At 35.9% G+C, this 20,725-nt stretch overlaps 2 protein-coding genes across 2 annotated transcripts; both read left to right on the forward strand.

Moving 5' to 3' along the window:
* The first annotated feature begins 580 nt into the window (after positions 1–580).
* Positions 581–6,647, forward strand: LOC123565996 (uncharacterized). The gene is made up of 2 exons (XM_045359795.2): positions 581–1,975; positions 5,834–6,647. The coding sequence occupies exons 1-2, from the start codon at positions 1,753–1,755 to the stop codon at positions 6,433–6,435; spliced, it is 825 nt and encodes a 274-aa protein (XP_045215730.2). The 5' UTR covers positions 581–1,752; the 3' UTR covers positions 6,436–6,647.
* A 5,181-nt stretch (positions 6,648–11,828) lies between these two features.
* On the forward strand, positions 11,829–19,728 carry LOC123548055 (neuronal acetylcholine receptor subunit beta-4-like). Its single transcript, XM_045335286.2, has 4 exons — positions 11,829–12,587; positions 14,328–14,452; positions 15,185–15,313; positions 16,598–19,728. Exons 1-4 carry the CDS (start codon positions 12,392–12,394, stop codon positions 17,393–17,395), a joined length of 1,248 nt encoding a protein of 415 aa, XP_045191221.2. The 5' UTR covers positions 11,829–12,391; the 3' UTR covers positions 17,396–19,728.
* The last annotated feature ends 997 nt before the right edge of the window (positions 19,729–20,725 follow it).

The following is a 20,725-nucleotide window of genomic DNA, read 5'->3' on the forward strand; positions in this document are numbered from 1 at the left end:
TGTCTAAAATCTTATTAAATTAATGTAGCCACATGTACATAAATCAGTGTATTTAGGTAAATTTCAATCACATTTTGTTTCAGCAGTGTAAGACAGTTATTCATTTATATTCTTAAAATTATACTGAAAAGAGATTAACTGAAAACGTTTGCAGACGAAGTTGTAAAAACACTTTTATTCGGGAAGGGCCTGAATTGTCCTTCCGCAAAGTTTATTACCTGTATTATGTATAGGATAGACAACGAGTGCCGTTGTCTACGGGATATATACAACGAGCAAAGCGAGTTGTATATATCCCATAGACAACGGCACGAGTTGTCTATCCGACTTAGACCACGTGACATAAAAACTGCAATTATTGAAAGCTCTCCCACGCGTTCTATAGAAATTAGGATTAACGTGTTTTTATAAGTGATATTATCTTTGTACCGTTAGCGCTTATTTGTCAGTAGGGCATATGAAAGAATGCAGGTTATTTGTATAAATTCAGTTTTACTCAAATACCGGATTTACTAAGATTTAACGTTCATAAACACTTTGAGTCATTTGCAATCACAATATTCCGCTTAACCGTCTAAAGGTTAAACGCTTTATCCGGCAAAAATGACATCATTTATGGTCACGTGACCTGCTAAGTATAGCTCCTATATAAGCGGGTGATTCTCGCACCTTCGTTCTTTTCCACATTGATTCTCAGAGAGAGAGGTACAAAGCAGTTTCTTACTTTAATTCAAACATTTACCAAGAATTTCTTTAAATATTTCTTTAAACAATTTCTAATAACTTCAAGATATCCTCACAAATTTAGACGACAAAATTAGTTTATTAATAATGTATAAATTTTGCAGGTTTCAATAGAAATACTTTGAATTGTCTAAAAATATATTACGTCCACGTGGCCAGCACCTGAAAGAATTTATGAATACACTGTATACTTTACATCTATTTGATTTAGCATAAAGAAAATCATAACAAATTTGCTGATTTTAATCTTTAATTTTTAATTCAAATAAATTTGTAATGACGTTTTTCATTTTATTACGTCACCAACACGTGGATATCATAGTGCAAGTAAGTACATTTCAATGTTATTTTGAAAAGATGAAATGCTATATAAACTAGCCGCAAATAATGTGAATCATTTCGAACCTTTAGTGATGCTACATGTTTTGAAATAAGTTTATTGTATGTTGATCTTTGTGATATCTGCATATCGCATAAACATGGCTTTCTAGGATGTCATATCTGTCTTAAACAGCCAGTCACGAATATTTTAGAGGCCACTAATTAATAGCAGATGATTGATCCCGTCCGTTACTTCTGTATTCGGACAGTGCGCAATTCGGATGACCATTGCATATAAGTCAATATAGTATCTTTATAGCTTCTATACAACTAGATATATTTTCATTAGTAATTTAATCAAAGAAGGCACTGTGTGTACAAGTAGAGCTGTGGACTCCTAACCCGGAGTTGCGGATTTCGTATGCCGCTACTGTTTTTAAGGGTAATTTCAAATGTCCATATTAAAGTAAAGTCTGTCCTATTATTGTTAAATGGTGACATTTCGAAACAAGTTTATAGCTGTGTCTTTATTCGGAGGTGGTTTTTAGCACAGGTTGATTATAAATCGCTATATTTCTTTGTTTTAGCGCGATTAATGGTTTTTATTTTATTGTAAAATTAAAATAAACATAATTGATTCATTTAATATACTAAACAATTATTTCCATTTCTGTTTTATGAGGAACGATGCCTGCAAAAAGAAAGAATACATCTTTGTCACACCAAGTCGCTCAAAAACGGAAAGGAAACAATCAAGGTGGAGGAGATGTTCAGCCCGTCAACCTGGAAGATGCAGGGACGAGGGGTGTAACTGGGGGAGTTGTTCAGCCCGTCAACCAGGAAGGTGCAGGGACGAGTGGATTATCAGGTGTCCAAGCGGCAATCCCGCTACCTTCACAGAATCATCAAGGTGACTTATTTTGTAATTCAGATGGCCTATTATCAGCTCATGTGCCAATAACAATTAAACAAAAAATTTGGGATAATCAATATATTGATTTACAAGTTTTAATTAAAAAAGACCCAGGCAATTCTGGAAGTAAGCAAAAAGTACAAGTATTAAACGGGGAGGTGTTTTTGACGACTGTCGAAAATACGTCTGTTACAAATTTAGAGAAAATAGAGAATTGGTCAGACGCATTTATTGTTTTCATGTCAATTTATATTCAAAAATATCCACATCAGGTTCAAAATCTTTTCCAATACTTAGTAAACATCAGGTATGCAGCATCAAAGCACATAGGTTGGTCAACTTATGATTCAAAATTTAGGTTGAAAATGTCAATTGATATAAATTTAAGGTGGGAGACTATTGATCCAGTTCTATGGATGTTACACGTGCACTGCCTATACAGAATGTACAAGCACAGTTCAGTCAGAGGAAGTGCTTTAATTTCAATAATAATGGTTTTTGTTCAGACAAGCCATGCTTGTACACTCATAAATGTCTCAAATGTTTTGGTGACCATCCTGCGCTATACTGTCAGCAAACTCAGTACATCAGATATCGTCACAATTTTGGGAATGTCCGTTCTCCCAGGCAAGTAGTCCCATTTAGATTTGCACAAGCCGAAATTCACCAATGAATGGTCTTCATTTCAGGCCCGACTCACGACATTCGTTCCCACGTCATCAAGGCCCAAGATTTATAGGACCTAGCCAGAACCCCAATTAAAACAACTGTATTAGAAGAAAATTGACAAGTTATCCACTTACTAAAGATGCAGCATTTTTATTGGAGGGTTTTTGTTTAGGTTTTAAACTTAATTACGCTGGTCCAAGAATTCCCGTTCGTTCAGAGAATTTGTCGTCTGCTGTACAACACAAATCTATATTATCATGTAAATTGTTCGAAGAAAAAGAAGCTGGTAGAATCATAGGCCCGTTTCCTATTCTTCCCCTATCTAACTTGCGCGTCAATCCTGTAGGATTGGTTCCCAAAAAATCAGGCGGCTGGAGATTGATTATAAATCTTTCCCATCCGGAAGGTCTAAGCGTCAATGAATTTATACACAATGATTTTTGTAAAGTACAATATTCACAGTTCGATAATGCTGTAAATATGGTACACAGGCTAGGTGTCGGCGCCTTTATGGGTAAGGCAGATATAAAGTCTGCTTTCAACCTATGCCCCATCTGGCCAGGTGATTTTGAACTTTTAGGTATTAAATCAGATGATGGTTACTGGATCCAGAAGACATTGCCTCAAGGCGCTTCCTGTTCCTGTTTTATATTTGAAAAGTTTGCAAATTTCATTCAGTGGTCTGTACAACAACAGTCGGGATCCAAAAATATAGATCATTTGTTAGATGATTTCTTTTTTGCAGACTCGTCCGACTCAAAATGCGTGCATTTAATGTCAAGTTTTCAATATCTATGTGATGATATTGGCGTGCCGCTTTGCGAAGAAAAATGGGTCGGTCCTGTACAGTCTTTGACTTATTTGGGTCTCGAAATAGATTCTAAAAATCAGGTTATTAGGGTACCGCAAGATAAGATAAAAAAAGGCAATTGATCAACTACAGCCATTAATAAGAAATAAAAATAAAATAACATTGAAACAGCTACAATCAGTTGTCGGACTACTGAATTTTATTTGCAAGGCCATACCTACAGGTCGTGCATTTTTACGTCGTTTTTATGACGCCATGTCATATGCAAAAAAAACGTACCATTTTGTAAGAATAACGCAAAATATGAGAGATGATGCTTTGACTTGGCTAATTTTTCTTCAAAAATTCAATGGCACCCGCATATTTAGCGATTTAGACTGGCAAGATGACGATACACTTGAACTATTTACTGATGCTTCGGGCAATAGAAACCTCGGCTGTGGTTGCTATTTCAAAGGTTCATGGGCCGTTTTCAAATGGCCTTGTCATTGGGAAAGTCACACATTTAAGGATATAACTTATCTCGAATTAGTTCCAATTTTGATATCTTTCTTCATTATGGGCGAAGTTATGCAAAACAAAAAAATTCTTTTGAGATCGGACAACCTTGCCCTTGTTGAGATTATTAATAGGAAATCTTCAAAAAACAAGAATGTTATGCATTTAGTACGAAAACTGATGCTGATGCTCTTGCAAAACAACATTCAAGTTAAATGTAAACATATTGCCGGTAAACGCAATACAATTGCTGATTCTATTAGTCGATTTCAGTGGGAAAAGCTAAAGGCCGCACTTCCGCAAGACGCGGCTCAAGAGCCATGTCCGATTCCATCTATATGCCTGGAGATCTTCAATCCGAAATAGAAGATCTTCTATCAGCATCTCTGTCTGAAAACACCAAAAAGAACTACAATCACTACTTAAATTTCTTCTCTGCATTTGCTGCTGAATTTGGGTCAGAAATTTCATTTCCGCCATCAGCCGAAATCTTATCAGAATATATCGCTTACCTATCTCTGCATCAATACTCTTATTCAACAGTTAGCGGTCACATAGCGGCAATAAGCTATGTTAACAAAATTAATGGATATACTGATAACACAAAGAACTTCATGATCAAGGCCATGCTTGAAGGTCTACATAGAAAAAGGAAGAGGTGGGATTGTAGACAACCCATCACTCATTCAGTCCTAGAAAAACTAATTAGTGCCCTAAAATTCGTGTGTCGATCTCAGTATGTAGCAATGCTATTTTCCGCCTGCTTTTCATTGGCATTTATAGCACTCCTTCGCTTAAGTGAATTTGCTCTACCAAATAAAAACTCTAAAAAAATAGTCCTCAGACGCCAAGATATCGTCATGGGCAATGAGATGATAAGGCTATATCTAAGGGCATCGAAAACTGATCAAAGATGTTCGGGTACAGTTTTAGACATTGCGATTGATTCTAAAACCAGTACATACTACGAATAAATATCTGCATTTTTATCACATAGAAATAACAGCTCTGAACCCCTTTTCTGTCATTTCGATGGGGCTCCTTTGACAACATTTCAATTTAATGCTGTGCTAAGAAAAGCTCTTAGACACATTGGTCTAGAAAAAACTAACTTCAAAGCACATTCATTTAGGATAGGGGGTGCATCGTCAATGTTTATGTCCGGTGTGCCAATTTCGGAAATAAAATATCGTGGAAGATGGCATTCAAACGCGTATAAATCGTATATCCGATAAACAGAGTTTGAGTTAGTTGATTTGTAATTTGAATAAAGATTATACTGGACATCAGTTATAAGATATGCCTTATTTTAGTTTAACTGCTTGTGAATGTCCAAGCTTTTGAAAGTTATATTTGAACTGCTGAGTTAAGAATTAAGGAGGCGAAAGACAGTTTATGATATATGCAAAACAAATTTTGTTTTTTGTTGTAATTCTTTTTCAAAACTAATTTTTTTTTAAGTTGTCGTATGCTGTAATGTGAAGGCCGGCAACAACTTTTGGCTCTCAAACTCTCTCTACAAAATTAAATTTCTAGACCTATAGAGCATTCAGTGAGACAGGAATTTTCCTTTATAGTTTCAATATTGTCTTTCAAATTATAATGTATGATTTAGTTGCCATATGCTGTAATGTGAATGCCGGCAACAAATAGTTGGCTTTCAGTTTCTTATGTCCATTAGATTAAAGGCACTATTTTAATACTGTTGACAGATTAAAATACCCCGAAACAATATCTTCAGTACATTGATTACAAACGATATCTCGTCCATTCTTGTTATAAGTACTATGTGTTTTGGCGCTGCATCCTTATGAATATAATTTATGGATACCATTTTATACATGTGCACTATTTTTAACATAAAAGTTACTTTTCAGTGAGATATCCCGAGATCTGGATAGTGGGTGACTCGCTCGTCAGAGGGGCACACCAGCAATCCCTATTTCGGCCTGAGGGTCCAAATTTAGGACTCGATACTTTAGGATACAGAATATTTTGGGAATACATTAGCGGTATGAAGATTTCCGAATTAAGAGAGACAATAGAATACCTTCTCAATTTTCATGCTCCACCGGTAATGTTGATTATCCACTGTGGTGGGAATGATTTAGGATTAATTTCTACTTTAGAATTGACTTGGAGCCTCAAACATTTTTTACAAGATTATATTAAAAACGCATTACCAAACACAAAGATTGTTTGGTCACAAATACTTCCACGTCGAACTTGGAGATATATAGACGACAATTTAATTGCTAAAAGAATGTGTACCAGAATTAACAGTTGTTTAGGAAAATATTTCATAAAGTGTGGAGGTGCATATATTAAATACCCAGATATAACTTGTGAATCTATATACTTCTCAGCTGACGATTGCCATCTGTCAAATTTAGGATATAATGTTATAGTAAGCACCCTATCTGGTGCTGTCTATTCGTTTTTGTTCGCAGGTCAGGCTGTTTTCCCTTACTTGTCATAGCTGGATTACTGATTAATTGTTTCATGATAGTCCGCTTTGGCGGAAGGCTCGATTTCATCTCACCTTTTGGCGATTTAACTATCATAAAACACTTTCTGCCGTAGACGGGGAAGTTGATTTGCAAAAATTTTCATTATCTTGTATTACAGTAATCCAGCCATGACAAATATATGCCAAACCATTAATTAATAAATTAGAGTTTTAAACAGTTACTGTTGTTGTAGTCATTTTTTGCAGGATAATATTCCGCTTAACCGTCTAAAGGTTAAACGCTTTATCCGGCAAAAATGACATCATTTATGGTCACGTGACCTGCTAAGTATAGCTCCTATATAAGCGGGTGATTCTCGCACCTTCGTTCTTTTCCACATTGATTCTCAGAGAGAGAGGTACAAAGCAGTTTCTTACTTTAATTCAAACATTTACCAAGAATTTCTTTAAAAACCCTCCCACCCTGCCCGTTTCTTGTGCTTTTGTTTTCTGATTTCAGGTCTTATTTTTTGAACATCATCGTCGTGGCTGGAATCAGTATGCCGTTTTCAAGATTGAACACAGGACGCATGACATAAATATAAGCCACCGTAATCGGGGCTTTTTGAATTGTCGGCGATTTAACTATCATAAAACACTTTCTGCCGTAGACGGGGAAGTTGATTTGCAAAAATTTTCATTATCTTGTATTACAGTAATCCAGCCATGACAAATATATGCCAAACCATTAATTAATAAATTAGAGTTTTAAACAGTTACTGTTGTTGTAGTCATTTTTTGCAGGATAAATGCTAATCAGTTCAATATGGATTTCTCAAAAATACTCAAAATTGAACTGCATGCTGAACAACTAGTTTTTGTGAGGGGTTTGCATTTTGGCGAAACACGATGACAGATACGTTGATTCAAGAAGATAGCCAGGTTCCGAAACTACAAAAAAGGCTGACAGCAAATCGGAGGTAAACATGATGGATAAAAAAATATTGTTATTTGAAGTAATCTGGCATTTTAAGTATGGACTAGTGCTTACTGGTAATATACATAATCACATACAAATTATCAGATTCTATTAGAAATCACTTTTCAACAATTGGTGTAAAGTGACAAAATAATTATGGTTATATTCTTTTGTGTTCTTATTTAAACAGGAACCAGTGACGGTGTTTATTTACCTATCTATCTATTTATTTAGTTAGTTAGTTAGTAAGATAGTTATTTAGTTATTTTATTTATTTATTTATTTTGTTTATCAGGATATAGTTAGTGCGTAGATGCTCGTAGGACTACGAACGCCTTTTACTATATCGTGCCCTTCGTGTAAGAAAGATGTAGTTGTTCTACTTTCTAACTGGGCCAAGTTGTTCGAAACTTTAACGGGCTGTAATTTAGTTTAGTTTAGTTTAGTTTATCTAATTTGTTTTAGCTCGATTGTGATGAAAGATTTAAGCTTATTGTAACCACTCTCGAGTCCGTTTCCTATGAAAACTAGTACTGGGGTCATATGAGAAGTCATGGTCGTGACACCAATGATGCTCGAACCCATGACCACTGCATTAAGCTGTTAAACTAACCGCCTGTTAAATTTCTATTCAAGATACTAGTCTTGGTGGGTGGGAAACACTAGTATGATGTTTTAATTTTACTGTAAAGATGATTTAGTGTTTATTATAATCCTTAACAAGTACATTTGATTTTCTAAATTGTCGAAATCTACTGATAAAGTTAATCGACTGTTAAAGTTTCGAACAACTGGATCCAGTTGTTTGCAAATGTAAGGATCGTGCTGACATGTCTATTTTATAACAAGTGAACATAAAAAAGTTACAATTGTTGGAAACGTTTCAGTGAATGTGTAAATTACGTTTTTACCCAGTTGGTTCTACACTACAAATATGTAGTTTATTGTAATTCAATTTTATTGATATCCAATAACATGGGGTCATTTTTACGATATTAATATAGTCAGTCATATTTTTTTTATTCCATTTATAACTGGTGAGAATATTGCAAGGTCATTTAACTCCGGCTTTAGCCTGTATTGTTAGATGGTAAATTGACACGAAATTCACGCGTTTTTTGCCCAAGTTTCCCCCGATATATATACAACACTACTGTTGTATATGAAATATAGACGGGTACAAGTCTGCTTTGCGATTGGCTATTTACGGATTATCGTGGTCTAAAAGAATGATTTTCATGAAGGTTTTGTGAGTTACAAAATTGTTGAATTCCATGTGCTAAGTTTGTAAAAGTCACGTTATCGTTTGGGCATATAATATATTTTGCATCTATTTATAAATTATAGCCTCGTTTCGGAGGATTCTTCCGAAAAAAGCCGAAGATGCTCGACGGGTTCGTAAGCAGTCGGAAAACATACTTTCGGTTTGACATAGGCAACATTTTTTGTTTATTTGTTAGTTATTCTTGAACATATTCATGACTATTTGGTCAGATCTGATGCAGTGAACCATATTTTCAGTAAATAGGAAGTCTCAGCTACAAACTCTGGTTTTCATATAATACTCGTTCGGGTTTTAGTAATGGACCTTTAAAACCATATCTTTGGTACGTAGCAAAACAATGAACGACTTTTAATGTGCGAATGGTGTTGATAAAAGGGGCATACCCGCAGGTGAACATCAAAGTTTCAATTTCTAAAATCAGATAATATGTTAGTAATTATAAACGATAAACCAGAATTGTTTGAGTACATATTTTGATATATATATACGCTTAGAACATAAAATGAAATTAAGAATTTTAGAAATTAGACAAGCAGAGTTCTTTGATAAAATCAGAACTTGAACATGTAAGTATATATAATCGAAAAATTAGATTTTCTTTTTCTTTTAAAGCTACACGCCTCTGGAATTATGTCATTTATTCGAAATTTTGGAAAATGCTTTCATTACCTAAGTAATTACAAAAGAAAGACATTTAAAGTAAGTCTGTATGTTTTAGGAAGTTTTTATCAATAAAAATACTCTTTTAGTCAATAAAATATGTCGAAAACTCTCAAAAGCTTTAATCACGCTATTAAAATTTGATATAAAATAGAATATTTAGCTGTACTATAAATTATACATATTAACATATTTTAACATATAATAATGGAAGTCTTTCTAACTGGTTTCATATAGGAATTAATTAAATAGTGCTCGTCATGCATTTAGTGCTCACGCTTTCAAAGAAACATTTTCGTAAATTAGATAACACGAGTTTCTAATTCAAACATGCAAAAATATCAATAAAGACTAGTAGTTCACTAGTGAAAGCCAATGAAGAGATCAAACCGCCAGACAAAGAGGGTAAATGGGCCTTGCTGCTTGATATCTAAAGACAACACTAAATACCCTAACACATACTATTCTTAGTGCTTATACAGGCTGCTGTGACCTTCAGCCATTTACAAGATTCAATCCTTCGACTTCCGAATCAGGTGTCACAAGCCCTTCCACTAACCAGAAGACGTGTAATAAACAGTAATTTTGGAGACTGCGATAAAATTTGAAACGCACTCGATTTAAACACTCGATTTTGATAAAAAAAAAATAGATCCGCTAACCCCGATTAAATACATTTGGTATGAATAGTGATGATTGAGACCGCGGTAACATTTAGTCACTGACGAGATTCGAACTTTCGACATCCGAGTCAGATAACGGACAAAGTACCATTAACCATAACAGGTTGTTATGAAAATTAGTCAGCCACTTTCCAGATTCAAACCTTTAGATTGCTAGTCTGGTGCCAGACTCCCTACTCCTGACAATAACATTATGTCATGGATAATGACTGTGGACATCTCGCTTACAGAACTAGATTCGATCCCTCATGACCGACGTACTACCCTCGTATTACTACGCAGTCAGAAACTTGAAGTGAAAATACGACTGCGTAGACCTACTTTATCTATAGCGTCAGCATTAATCATTTATATATAATAGATACTACTAGATTAGTTCATTAAATGAACGCTTATAGGCTCTAGATAATTAATCATCCATAATTGGGCTTTAATTGCTACAGTAGTTGATGAGCCGTAGTAAGCAGATCAATTGTTTCTTATTATGCCTATAAAATAATAGAATACTTTTAAAGGAAGATGTTCGCAGATGGTTTGGAAAGTTTGAGTTATCCCGAAATTGATATTAATACCGTGGTGGTTCGAATATAGTGTACCATTTTGGGCGAAAGCCTTCTGCTTTGCGTGCATGCACCTTTGAAAATATACGTGTATATATAAAAATATGCGAACACGCGTAAACATATACATGCACGTGTGTATTTTTATACATGCTTACGTAAATAGGTAGGTGCACGCTTATATGGACATGCGCCTGTAGATATACCGACTTGTAATTACGTGTGCACATAAAAATTTACGCGTGCACGTCCATATATGCGTGTACGCGTATATTAATACGTACACCTATAATTACAAGTGCACATATAAAATTACTGCATATTTGTAAGCATAGGGGTATGTATACGAGCGTCCTGAATTGAGCGTGCACGCGTATAATTATAATTCCTCGCATATATTTACGCAGACATATTTAGGTGCACACGTATGATTTACCTAGTATACAGATTTTACAGTTACTTCAATGATCCTACTCAGTCCAACACAAGGTAGTTAGCTTAGCTGATCAACTTCGCTGAACCGTCTGGCAGTTCGTTGCGGTTAGCCTGTATCATTTGAATTCATACAGATATACATTGTCCTCGTAATAATGTCTAGCTCATCACAATGTTTTCTTTATCACTGAGTTCCAGCTTGAAGACTAAATAGGAGGCTTTTCGTTATTTTTTCAAATGTTTTTTTTCTTTTCTTTTTTTTACGAAATGTAACAATATTGCGTAAATAAGAAATGTTTTCGAATCAACATTCCGTTTAAATAAAATAGCCCGTGCTTTTATTTTAGGTATTATATTATCTCTTTTTTTTTTTACTTCGTAAAGGCGAAATGTTATTTCGAAACCTGTTTCGTGTTTTCGAAATGTATTTCGTTTTAAGAAATTTTATTTCGTTTCAGTAACGATTATTTTGGAAGGACACAGTCATAATTCGTATTTCAAATTTACAAAGCATTACTGCGGTTTTCGAAACACGGATTGATAATCACAAAATAATGAATCGTTTACGCGAAATATTGCTTAGTATTTTCGAAATAATATTTGAGCCGCGCCATGAGAAAACCAACATAGTGCATTTGCGACCAGCATCCGCGCAGTCTGTTCAGGATCCATGCTGTTCGCTTTCAAATCCTATTTCAGTTAGAGAAACTTTTAGCGACCAGCATGGATCCTGACCAGACTGCACGGATGCTGGTCGCAAATGCACTACGTTGGTTTTCTCATGGCGCGGCTCATTTAGAGGTTTTTTTTTTTACGAAATTAAAAGAATGTAACATTTATAAAACATGTGTCGAATGTCACTTTGGTGGTTCCACAATATTTGGAGCTTTCCGTTGATTTTTAATTGCTATTTTCATATAGAGGGATTCGGAAAAGTTCTCTTTCATAACTTGAATGTTACAAAAATAAAGAGGAGTAACTCTTAAGTTTACGTTAAACACCGATAACATGAATGCTCGTTCTTGGTATGTAGGGTAAGTTATTTACATATTCTTCTTGAATGGGTAGTAAATGATAAGAGTTTTTCAATTTCACTTTCATACTTACTGAATATTAATCAGTTTATTGATGATATTGGTGATCGATCGATATATTGCAATATTGCAAAGAACATTTTATGATTAGATTCAATTTGAATTGAATAAGTAAGTAAAAGAAACATTTAAAGGAAGATATACATTTAAACGTATCGGACAATGTTTATTTATTTGCAAGATGGATACTTTAATTAAAATTGATGTTCAAGACAAAGTTATCCAGATTGAATGGTTAAAAACCATTAATGCAATAGTTTCTATCTGAGGAGTAAAACAAGACTCAAGCCATGACAAGAAGTTGTGCAACATTTATTTTGTGTTTTCTGACAGTTTTCGGCATTAGGAAGGTACGCGCGCAGAGCGGATCTGACGTACAGGATGTTCTGACCAAACTGTTTACGACAGACAAGTATAATAAGAAAATACGACCTCTTGTAGACCAATCAAACGCTGTCCAGATAGATGTTGATTTTTTTCTAACATGTAAATATCATTAAATATTTTTTTACAAAAGTATGTTAAACTTAGATTTAGAATTAGAATACAAAGAATGAAATGTTTATGGATGAAAATATTAATGCTTTCCTGAGGACGTTTTTAAGCTGTAAAGCAACTCATTTGTATATTGCTTCCACTATAAATACATATATGTACATATCAACAATCATTCTTAGAGGTCAATAAGGCATAATCTGTTTAGAAAAGGTTTGCTTTCAATGTAGGACATGAACCGGTAAAAGGAGGTACTGAAAAACAATAAATTTAATAGTACTTCCTCCTATGCTAATCAATATTCAAAACTGTTAACAACTTTATCAGAAAAGAAGCATTTAGCAAGAACTTTATATATTTTTGTTTCTAATAGAAAATGTTGAGGTCACGTTTTAAACCTTTTACACAGCTACAAGTAAGTGATGCTAAAAGAATCACATCAAAACAATTTCATCTTTTCGAATGTTTGCTTCATTTGCCTATTGTGTTTTTCCATAGGCTTCCATTATAAGAAATAGCTCTGTCACATACCCCAAAATTGAAATGTGAGTCTTTCAGTCAGACAGCATTTCGGACACAAAAAAAGCAATTTTATATACTGTTAGGCTTATCCAGTCAAATTCCTTAAAAAATTTCTGTAAATGAACTTAACCCCCTTTGTTAAATGACATTTAGAGGCAAAATGCCCGCTGTCACCTTCTTTTCTAAAGTGACAAAAAAAAAAGACATGCGTTCAGTTAGACAATTGAAAAATATCCAGATTTAACAGAAAACACTGTAATGCTTTATTTAGACATAAATTTTATGATTGTAAACATTACTTATTAATCCAATCAGCTTATGACGCATTGACTATCACAGGCTTCCCTACAGTTTTTAACCAATCAAAAGCCGCGTTTCAATTCCAACCTCTGACAGCTCCCAGCAGCGATTATCTCCCCTTGCGCTGCATTAATCGCTGCCGTCACAAAAAGCACATGAACATGAAAACTAAATGACCGTTGAAAAGAAATTCAATTAATATTATTTTCGACTTTATTTTTTCATTTTATCGCACACAATAGCATTAAATCGCTTGAAATAAACTAAAATACTAATATTAAATAATGAAATAAACGATTTGTCAAAATCTCGATGAAGGCAGAGGTCACTAACATTACCTTTCATCATTTGTTTTAAGGTATAGGTCCATGTTTCAGAGAAAAAAGTTCGAACGTCATCAAATCATAGAAAGAAAGCATTGTTTTACTTGAAAATTTAACAGCGTATAAAACATTTATATTATTCTACAAAACCATTTTTAATTTACTGATATATGTATTGAATTCCGGAAAGGGACTGCATGAAGGGGCCACACTTCTGGACAGTTCAGCGCCTTCAAAAACTCACCATTTTTTAAAAGCTGTTACACGTCTTCGTTTTGATGCATTTGCAACATCGTGCGAGTGTTTAAACTTTACATAACTAGGTTAAACATCGTTTTTGACAATTGTTTACATTTATTTCTTTGCATATGGCATTCTTATTTAAAGGGGGACAACTCATAAAGAATATTTTAAGTATCCAACTCTGTGGGACAGAACAGTAAAACATGTATTGGACAGATAAGTTGTGTGCCAAGATGCTGTTCATTCGTTAAAAATATCTGTTGTTTTGTGATATACTGCTAAACCTTAAATAAATCTTTTGCTTTTCCTGTAAACAAAATAGTTATTTCCTTCTTTTCTGTAGCTATAATAGATTTCAATGACCAAGATGAAAGTTTGAAGACGTCTGGTTTTCTAAGTTTGTCGTGGACAGACGAATACCTGCAATGGGACCCTAGTAGTTACAACGGGGTAAATGTATTATTTCTGGTGAGTCATAAATCTTTTTACATGATGATGCTTTTCTTTAACAGTACAGTACAATTTCTCTTGAGCGCACACCATTGAGAAGACCAAGCTGTTTCATGTACCCAGGTTGTTGCTTTAGAAAAATTGAAAAAAAAGTTATTTAATTAGAGGGGGAAAAAATTTTTTTAAGAGTGATTTGCGATTAACGGTGTACATACAGATTTTAGCCATAGGTTGGGTGTTTGTTGGAAAGTTAAACTCGTTTGTGGCAAGTCCCAGGGTAAACCATAATGAAATTGACAATGACAGATGAACGAATATACGGGAGATGTACAGGTCTGTTTCTGAAATTATACATGGTGATTTGTGTCATAATATTTCGCATACCGCTATATGATATAGAGAAATGCTTACTAGGGGTAAATTTCAGACAACATGTTATTATACGTGTAATCTTTTACGCAGGGACTTCGTGGCCGAGTGATTAAAGTCGCTGACTCGCTGACTTTGAATCACTTGCCCCTCACCGGTGTGGGTTCGAGCCTCACCCGGGGCGTCGAATTTTTTTATGATGAAGTCATCCAGCTGGACGGTCGGTAGTTCTGCCCAGGTGCCAGCCAATAATGAAATAATGCACAGAGGGGCACCTGGGGTCTTCTTCCACCATCAAAGCTGGAAAGTGGCGTATGACAATACTGTTTGGAAAATTATATTTAGAACAATTACTAAACTGTACTTAATTGTATGTTTCAGCCTCAAGACGACATATGGCGACCTGGTGTGTCATTACGTAATCCGTACAAGTCATTTACCGGACTTGGATCAGCTTTTCTGAACTTAAGGGTCGATTCAAATGGCTTAGTAGAATGGTTTCCATTTCAGGTAAATTTTCTGTTTTTTTATAGATCTAATCTTATCATTACATTCTGGCGAACTGAATTTCAGCAATTAAAATACAGTTGAGCATACTTCAAGGGACACCTTCATGAAGAAGCGACTTGGCTTAACACTCAGTAAGCTAACTTCCCAAACTGACATTTTTTTTTGTAATTTTCAGCTTACCTTAAACAGCTAGACCGTGTTACTGTCTTGTCTGGCTGCTTAATAAAATATATAAGAAGATCCAGTAGAATCACAGAATGCAACCATGCAAAATAATAGCAGACTCGGTTTGACATTGAGTCCTTTCATGTTTGACTGTACGACAGTCTACAATAAAATGTCGTCTTTAACATAATATGGTTTGATTTGTTTCTGCGTAGTATTTGTTTGTAAGGTTTAACGTCACACCGACACAATTATAGGTCATATGGCGACTTTCCAACTTTGATGGTGAGGAAGACCCCAGGTGCCCCTCCGTGCATTATCTCATCACGAGCGGGCACCTGGGTAGAACCACCGACCTTCCGTAAGCTAGCTGGATGACTTCCTCACATGAAGAATTTAACGGCCCGAGAGAGGCTCGAACCCACATGGAAGAGGGGCAAGTGATTTGTAGTCAGCGACCTTATTCACTCGGCCACGGAGGCCCCTTGTTTCTGCGTAAACAAAGTTGCTTATCTGGGGGAAACACTTAGAACACCTGACTTAATTTAAATTTTCAAAATTTGCAATCTATCGGGTTTAATTGTGACAATAGAAATAAAATAGGGTTATTATAATATTAGTTTGATCTGGAATGCTGTACTCGGCTTGAGTGAATTTTGCCAGGTCAGATGACACGAGGCGCGAAAGCGCCATGTTTGATCCGCCCTTGCAAAATCCACGACAGCTGAATGCAAAATCCAAAAGGTAGCTACTGTCATAATGACTCTTTTATTAAATACCTCCACCTTTTTTTGTCGTTTAGTTTATAGATTTTAAAATATATCTGAGTGATGTTTTGTGTACGCTATTTAAAGAACTGCGTCAAGTCATGCATATCAAATGAAAGTAGTCCGGCAACATATAATACAAAAGGTACAATACGGATTTTTTCTGCCTGTTCGTATTTACTTGTAAAATACAAGCCATGTTTTTGTCAGAATTTACATAGGTATATAATAAAACACAATATAAAAAAAATCGGTAAAATTAGCTTGAAGCAGTTTAAAATTGTTAAATAACAATTAACTACTTATGTTACAATCACAAAATGTAAACCTTTCCAACCTCTTTACACTACAGGTTTTCGAATCTACTTGTGACGTAGACATCACCTATTTCCCTTTTGACAGTCAAGAATGCGAACTGAAATTTATCGCCTGGAGTTATTCTCAGGTGGAGGTGGAATTAAACAAAGGCGCTAGGGGCGTTATCCTGGTGGAGTACTCTCCGAACGCTGTATGGAATATTGATTCCACATCAGCGCATGAAACAAACACTGGTGAATCATCTGTCACATTCACTATCAAACTGAAGAGAAAACCGGGATTTTACGTCATAAATATAATTATTCCAGTTATTCTTCTTTCGGTTCTGAACATATTTGCTTTTGCGTTGCCTGTGACAACAGGCGAGAGGGCGTCATATGCAGTGACCGTCTTTTTGTCTCTGGCTGTCTTCCTGACGATCGTTTCAGAAGAACTCCCAACAAACTCAGACGTCATTTCTATTTTATCAGTATATCTGACGGCGATGATAACGCTCAGTACAGTAATTGTCTTAATTTGTATTTTAGAGTTACGTCTGGCCACACGCACTGTGGAGGAATATCCAATTAACAAACTTTTTATGGCTGTTTACAAGGTCTCTTTGTTCTTACAGTGTAGGAAGAGGAAAGATAAAATTAAACCTGCTAAAATGTCTGAAACAAATTCGAAAAAGAAACTAAAGAAAGAAGATGAGTTCAATCCAGACAGAAAGAAATTTCAAGTAACATGGATGAAAATTGTAAGCGCCATGGACTACCTGTTGTTTTGGATTTTTCTGTTGCTGACGTTCATACTGACACTTGTGTTATTTCTGATTTGTGCAAATAACTAATATATACAAATTCAATATTCATTCAGCTTTTACAACCATGGATCTTCACTCATGTACATAAACAAATTATCTTAGTACGTTGTGAATTACCTTGACAATTAAATGATAAGATTTATCTCCATGCTATAAGTTCGCAGTGCAAACACACACTGACACAATTAAGTTCAAAATCCCACTTCGAGTTTTATATTTGAGGGAGGATCCAAGGCGTGTCTTCAGAGTGCAGGATGACCCAGGGCGTGTCTCCCGAGAAGAGGAGGACCACAGACGTGCCTCCCGAGAGGAGGGGGACGATCCCAGGTGTGTCTCCAGCGTGAAGGAGAATTCTAGGCGTGTCTTCCAAGTGGAGGAGAACCCAGGTGTGCCTCCCGGATGGAGAAGGATCCCAAGTGTGTTTTCATATTGGCGTGTTTCCCGAGTTTAGGAGGACCTAGGACGTATCTCCTGCGTGGATACGGACCAAGGGCGTGTCCCGAAAAGAGGAGGAACCCAGTTGCAATTGTGTCTTTTGAGTGGAGGTAGACCCCGCGTGTGTCTCAATAGTAGAAAGACTCCCAGACGTGTCTCCTGAGTGGAGGAGGATCCAAGGCGTGCCTCCCGAGAGATGGAGGAGACAAGACGTGTCTCCAGAGTGGAGGAGAATCCAAGCTTGTTTCACGAGAGAAGTAGGAGCCCAGACGTGTCTCCAGAATGAAGGAGAATCCTAGGCGTGTCTCCCGAGAAGAGGAGGATCCCAGATGTGTATCCCGCGTGGAAGAGGATCCAGGGTTTAGACATTGTAGGTTCGAACTTACAAAGACGGAGACATTTAATACTACTTACGCATACGCACATATGCTAATTCGTCCTTTAGCATGTAGTATTTATTGAAAATGTACACAATTGCAGTATATATGTTTATAACAATGTTTTAGCCAGTGCTTTAGCAACTGGCTTTAGCTTTAAATCACTTACCAAGTTTCAAACTCGCGTCGTTTGAGTTTTCCTTCTATTTCTATGTGACCGCATCACACAAATATTCTGGACGTGTAAGAAAACAGTCCCACATTTATTTTTTATAATCTTGGTATTGTGTGAGTGTGTGAGCAACTGAGGACTACTGTTTTAAACAACAAAAACAAGCAGCAACGGATTCTAGAATAATTATGAACTTTATATTCACATTCGGAATATTCGGAATCACTCCGCTCTAGGGTTAGGGTTAGGGTTAGGATTTATGGTAAGGGTTAAGGGTTAATGTTAGCGTTGAAATTGGCCCCACTCTGGACATAGAGTTGTATTGGGAAAACCTTCAAAAATCTTCTTGTCTTGAACCACAATGCACAGAGTTTTGATATTTAGCATGTAGCATTGTCTAGTGGACCTTTACCAACATTTTTCAAATTATGACCGATCTATGCACAATGAAATGTTGATTCTTCAGGTGCATCGGTTGAAATATCACTCAATTAGCACTGGCTATCAGTCCTTTCAGGGCTTTGATTTGTTTAACTACTTGTTTACAGTCTTTAGTAATTGTTTCAACAGATGTACGTTGAGTGGTATGCTCTAAATCGTTGCTCTTAAACAAACGTAGATCAATTACTTTCTTGTATCACAAAAAAACTTTAGGTAACAAATCAAACAGTATTGCAGAAAACTAGCTGGATCGTTAGCAACCGTTTATTAACCAAAACAACAATCAATTGTATAATCAAGTATTACATATATTTACTTTTATCATTTGTCAATCACGGAATCGAAGTTCAAGAGGAAAACAATATTTAAACTTTGAATAGATTGATAAATTTACATTTAGACATGTAGATATCAGTGGAATAGAAATGTTTCGTTCATACATTGTATATAACAAAGCCAAACTAAAGTTTCTGAGTGCGGGATACTCAACCCCACTCCTCCTTGGGAGGGATAGGTATTTAATGACAAGTGTCAGAAACTTAGAGGATCATTTTGGCATACCTGACGTATATCCCGATACGACAGTTTTCGTAAATTCAACGCACAAACATAATAAAAGAAAAAACATAACTATACTGCGATTAATTCTGGAATATATCCATTTAAGTGAGATTTTCGTAATTTTGAAGCACGTTCCCGATACACAAAGATTTCCATTTATATTCAATCAATTAAAGTGGTAGCTTTAGTTTTGCTTTGTTCTGTAATATGGCAATGTCAAAGGACAGTTTAATTTCGATAGATGTGATCACCTGTGAAATAAATAGATATTTAAGCATATCGCACCACTTGTTAAGTCAAGAAGATTTCGATATTTTTCTATAATTAAAACATGCGCCATTCGGTGTCGCAGAGCGAGAAAAGCTAATTTTCGGTCTATTTACGTCATGTTTGAGTTCTAAAATCTCGACTCGTTGCCCCTGACCCCGGCTGATGTGTTGCTTTTCGTCTCGCGACTACGCCGTGTAGCGAGTATTCGCTCCTTATCCCAGCATTTCAAATATCATAAATCTCGAGTTTTTGCTTGACGGGACCGCCGAGTGAAACGAAGAAACAGCTGAAATCAGCCACCGTAACAACGACAGAAATGTGCTTACATGTGCCTCACGCTCGACGTTTCAAACCCGTATTATACTAAGTATACCATAACACGTGCCGTTATAAGTGGATATATTAGTAGCCGTTACATTCAGCCACTTACGAGATTCGAACCCTCGCCTTCTGACAAAGGTATAAGAAGTACTTATACTTACCAAATCCCGTGTAATAAGTTGTAAGTTTGGAGACTGCGGTAACTTCCGTAACTTACTAGATTTAAACTCCAGACTTCCAGATCAGAAGTCAGACGCCCTGCCCCTGACCATAGATACTTAGCATGGATATCGATATTGAGACGGCGGTTACATTCACGAGATTCGAACCACTCACGAGATTCGAACCGTCGGCATCCGGGTCAGGTGTCGAGGCAAGTAACATGTATATGTAATTGATGTTATCAAAAATAGTGCAGACTTAGTAGCCAGTGGTAAATCTCTCCCATATAGCTTAATTTGCTAGTTTAATTTCTAGGTTACCTTGAGATTGATTTTGTGTGAATCGAGAACTTTTTACTAAATACACTGATACGGTGCTTTGCACATATATACTTGGCGTCATTGAAAAATTACTACTTAATATATACCTCTTTACTTGGTTATGCAATATCAACGTCACTTTTTCATGGCATGTGCGCGGTCTATTACTCATAGACCCTGTCTGATCATGTCACCTATCCCATTTCATGACTGTCAGGTGAGAACAGCACATACGACGTGCAATTTCACGACATGAAAGTTCGGCGTCAACCATGCCAATGGCCTGATGGCGTTGATC

Source organism: Mercenaria mercenaria, chromosome 9 (genome assembly GCF_021730395.1).
Source record: "Mercenaria mercenaria strain notata chromosome 9, MADL_Memer_1, whole genome shotgun sequence".
NCBI classification, from domain to species: Eukaryota; Metazoa; Mollusca; class Bivalvia; order Venerida; family Veneridae; genus Mercenaria; species Mercenaria mercenaria.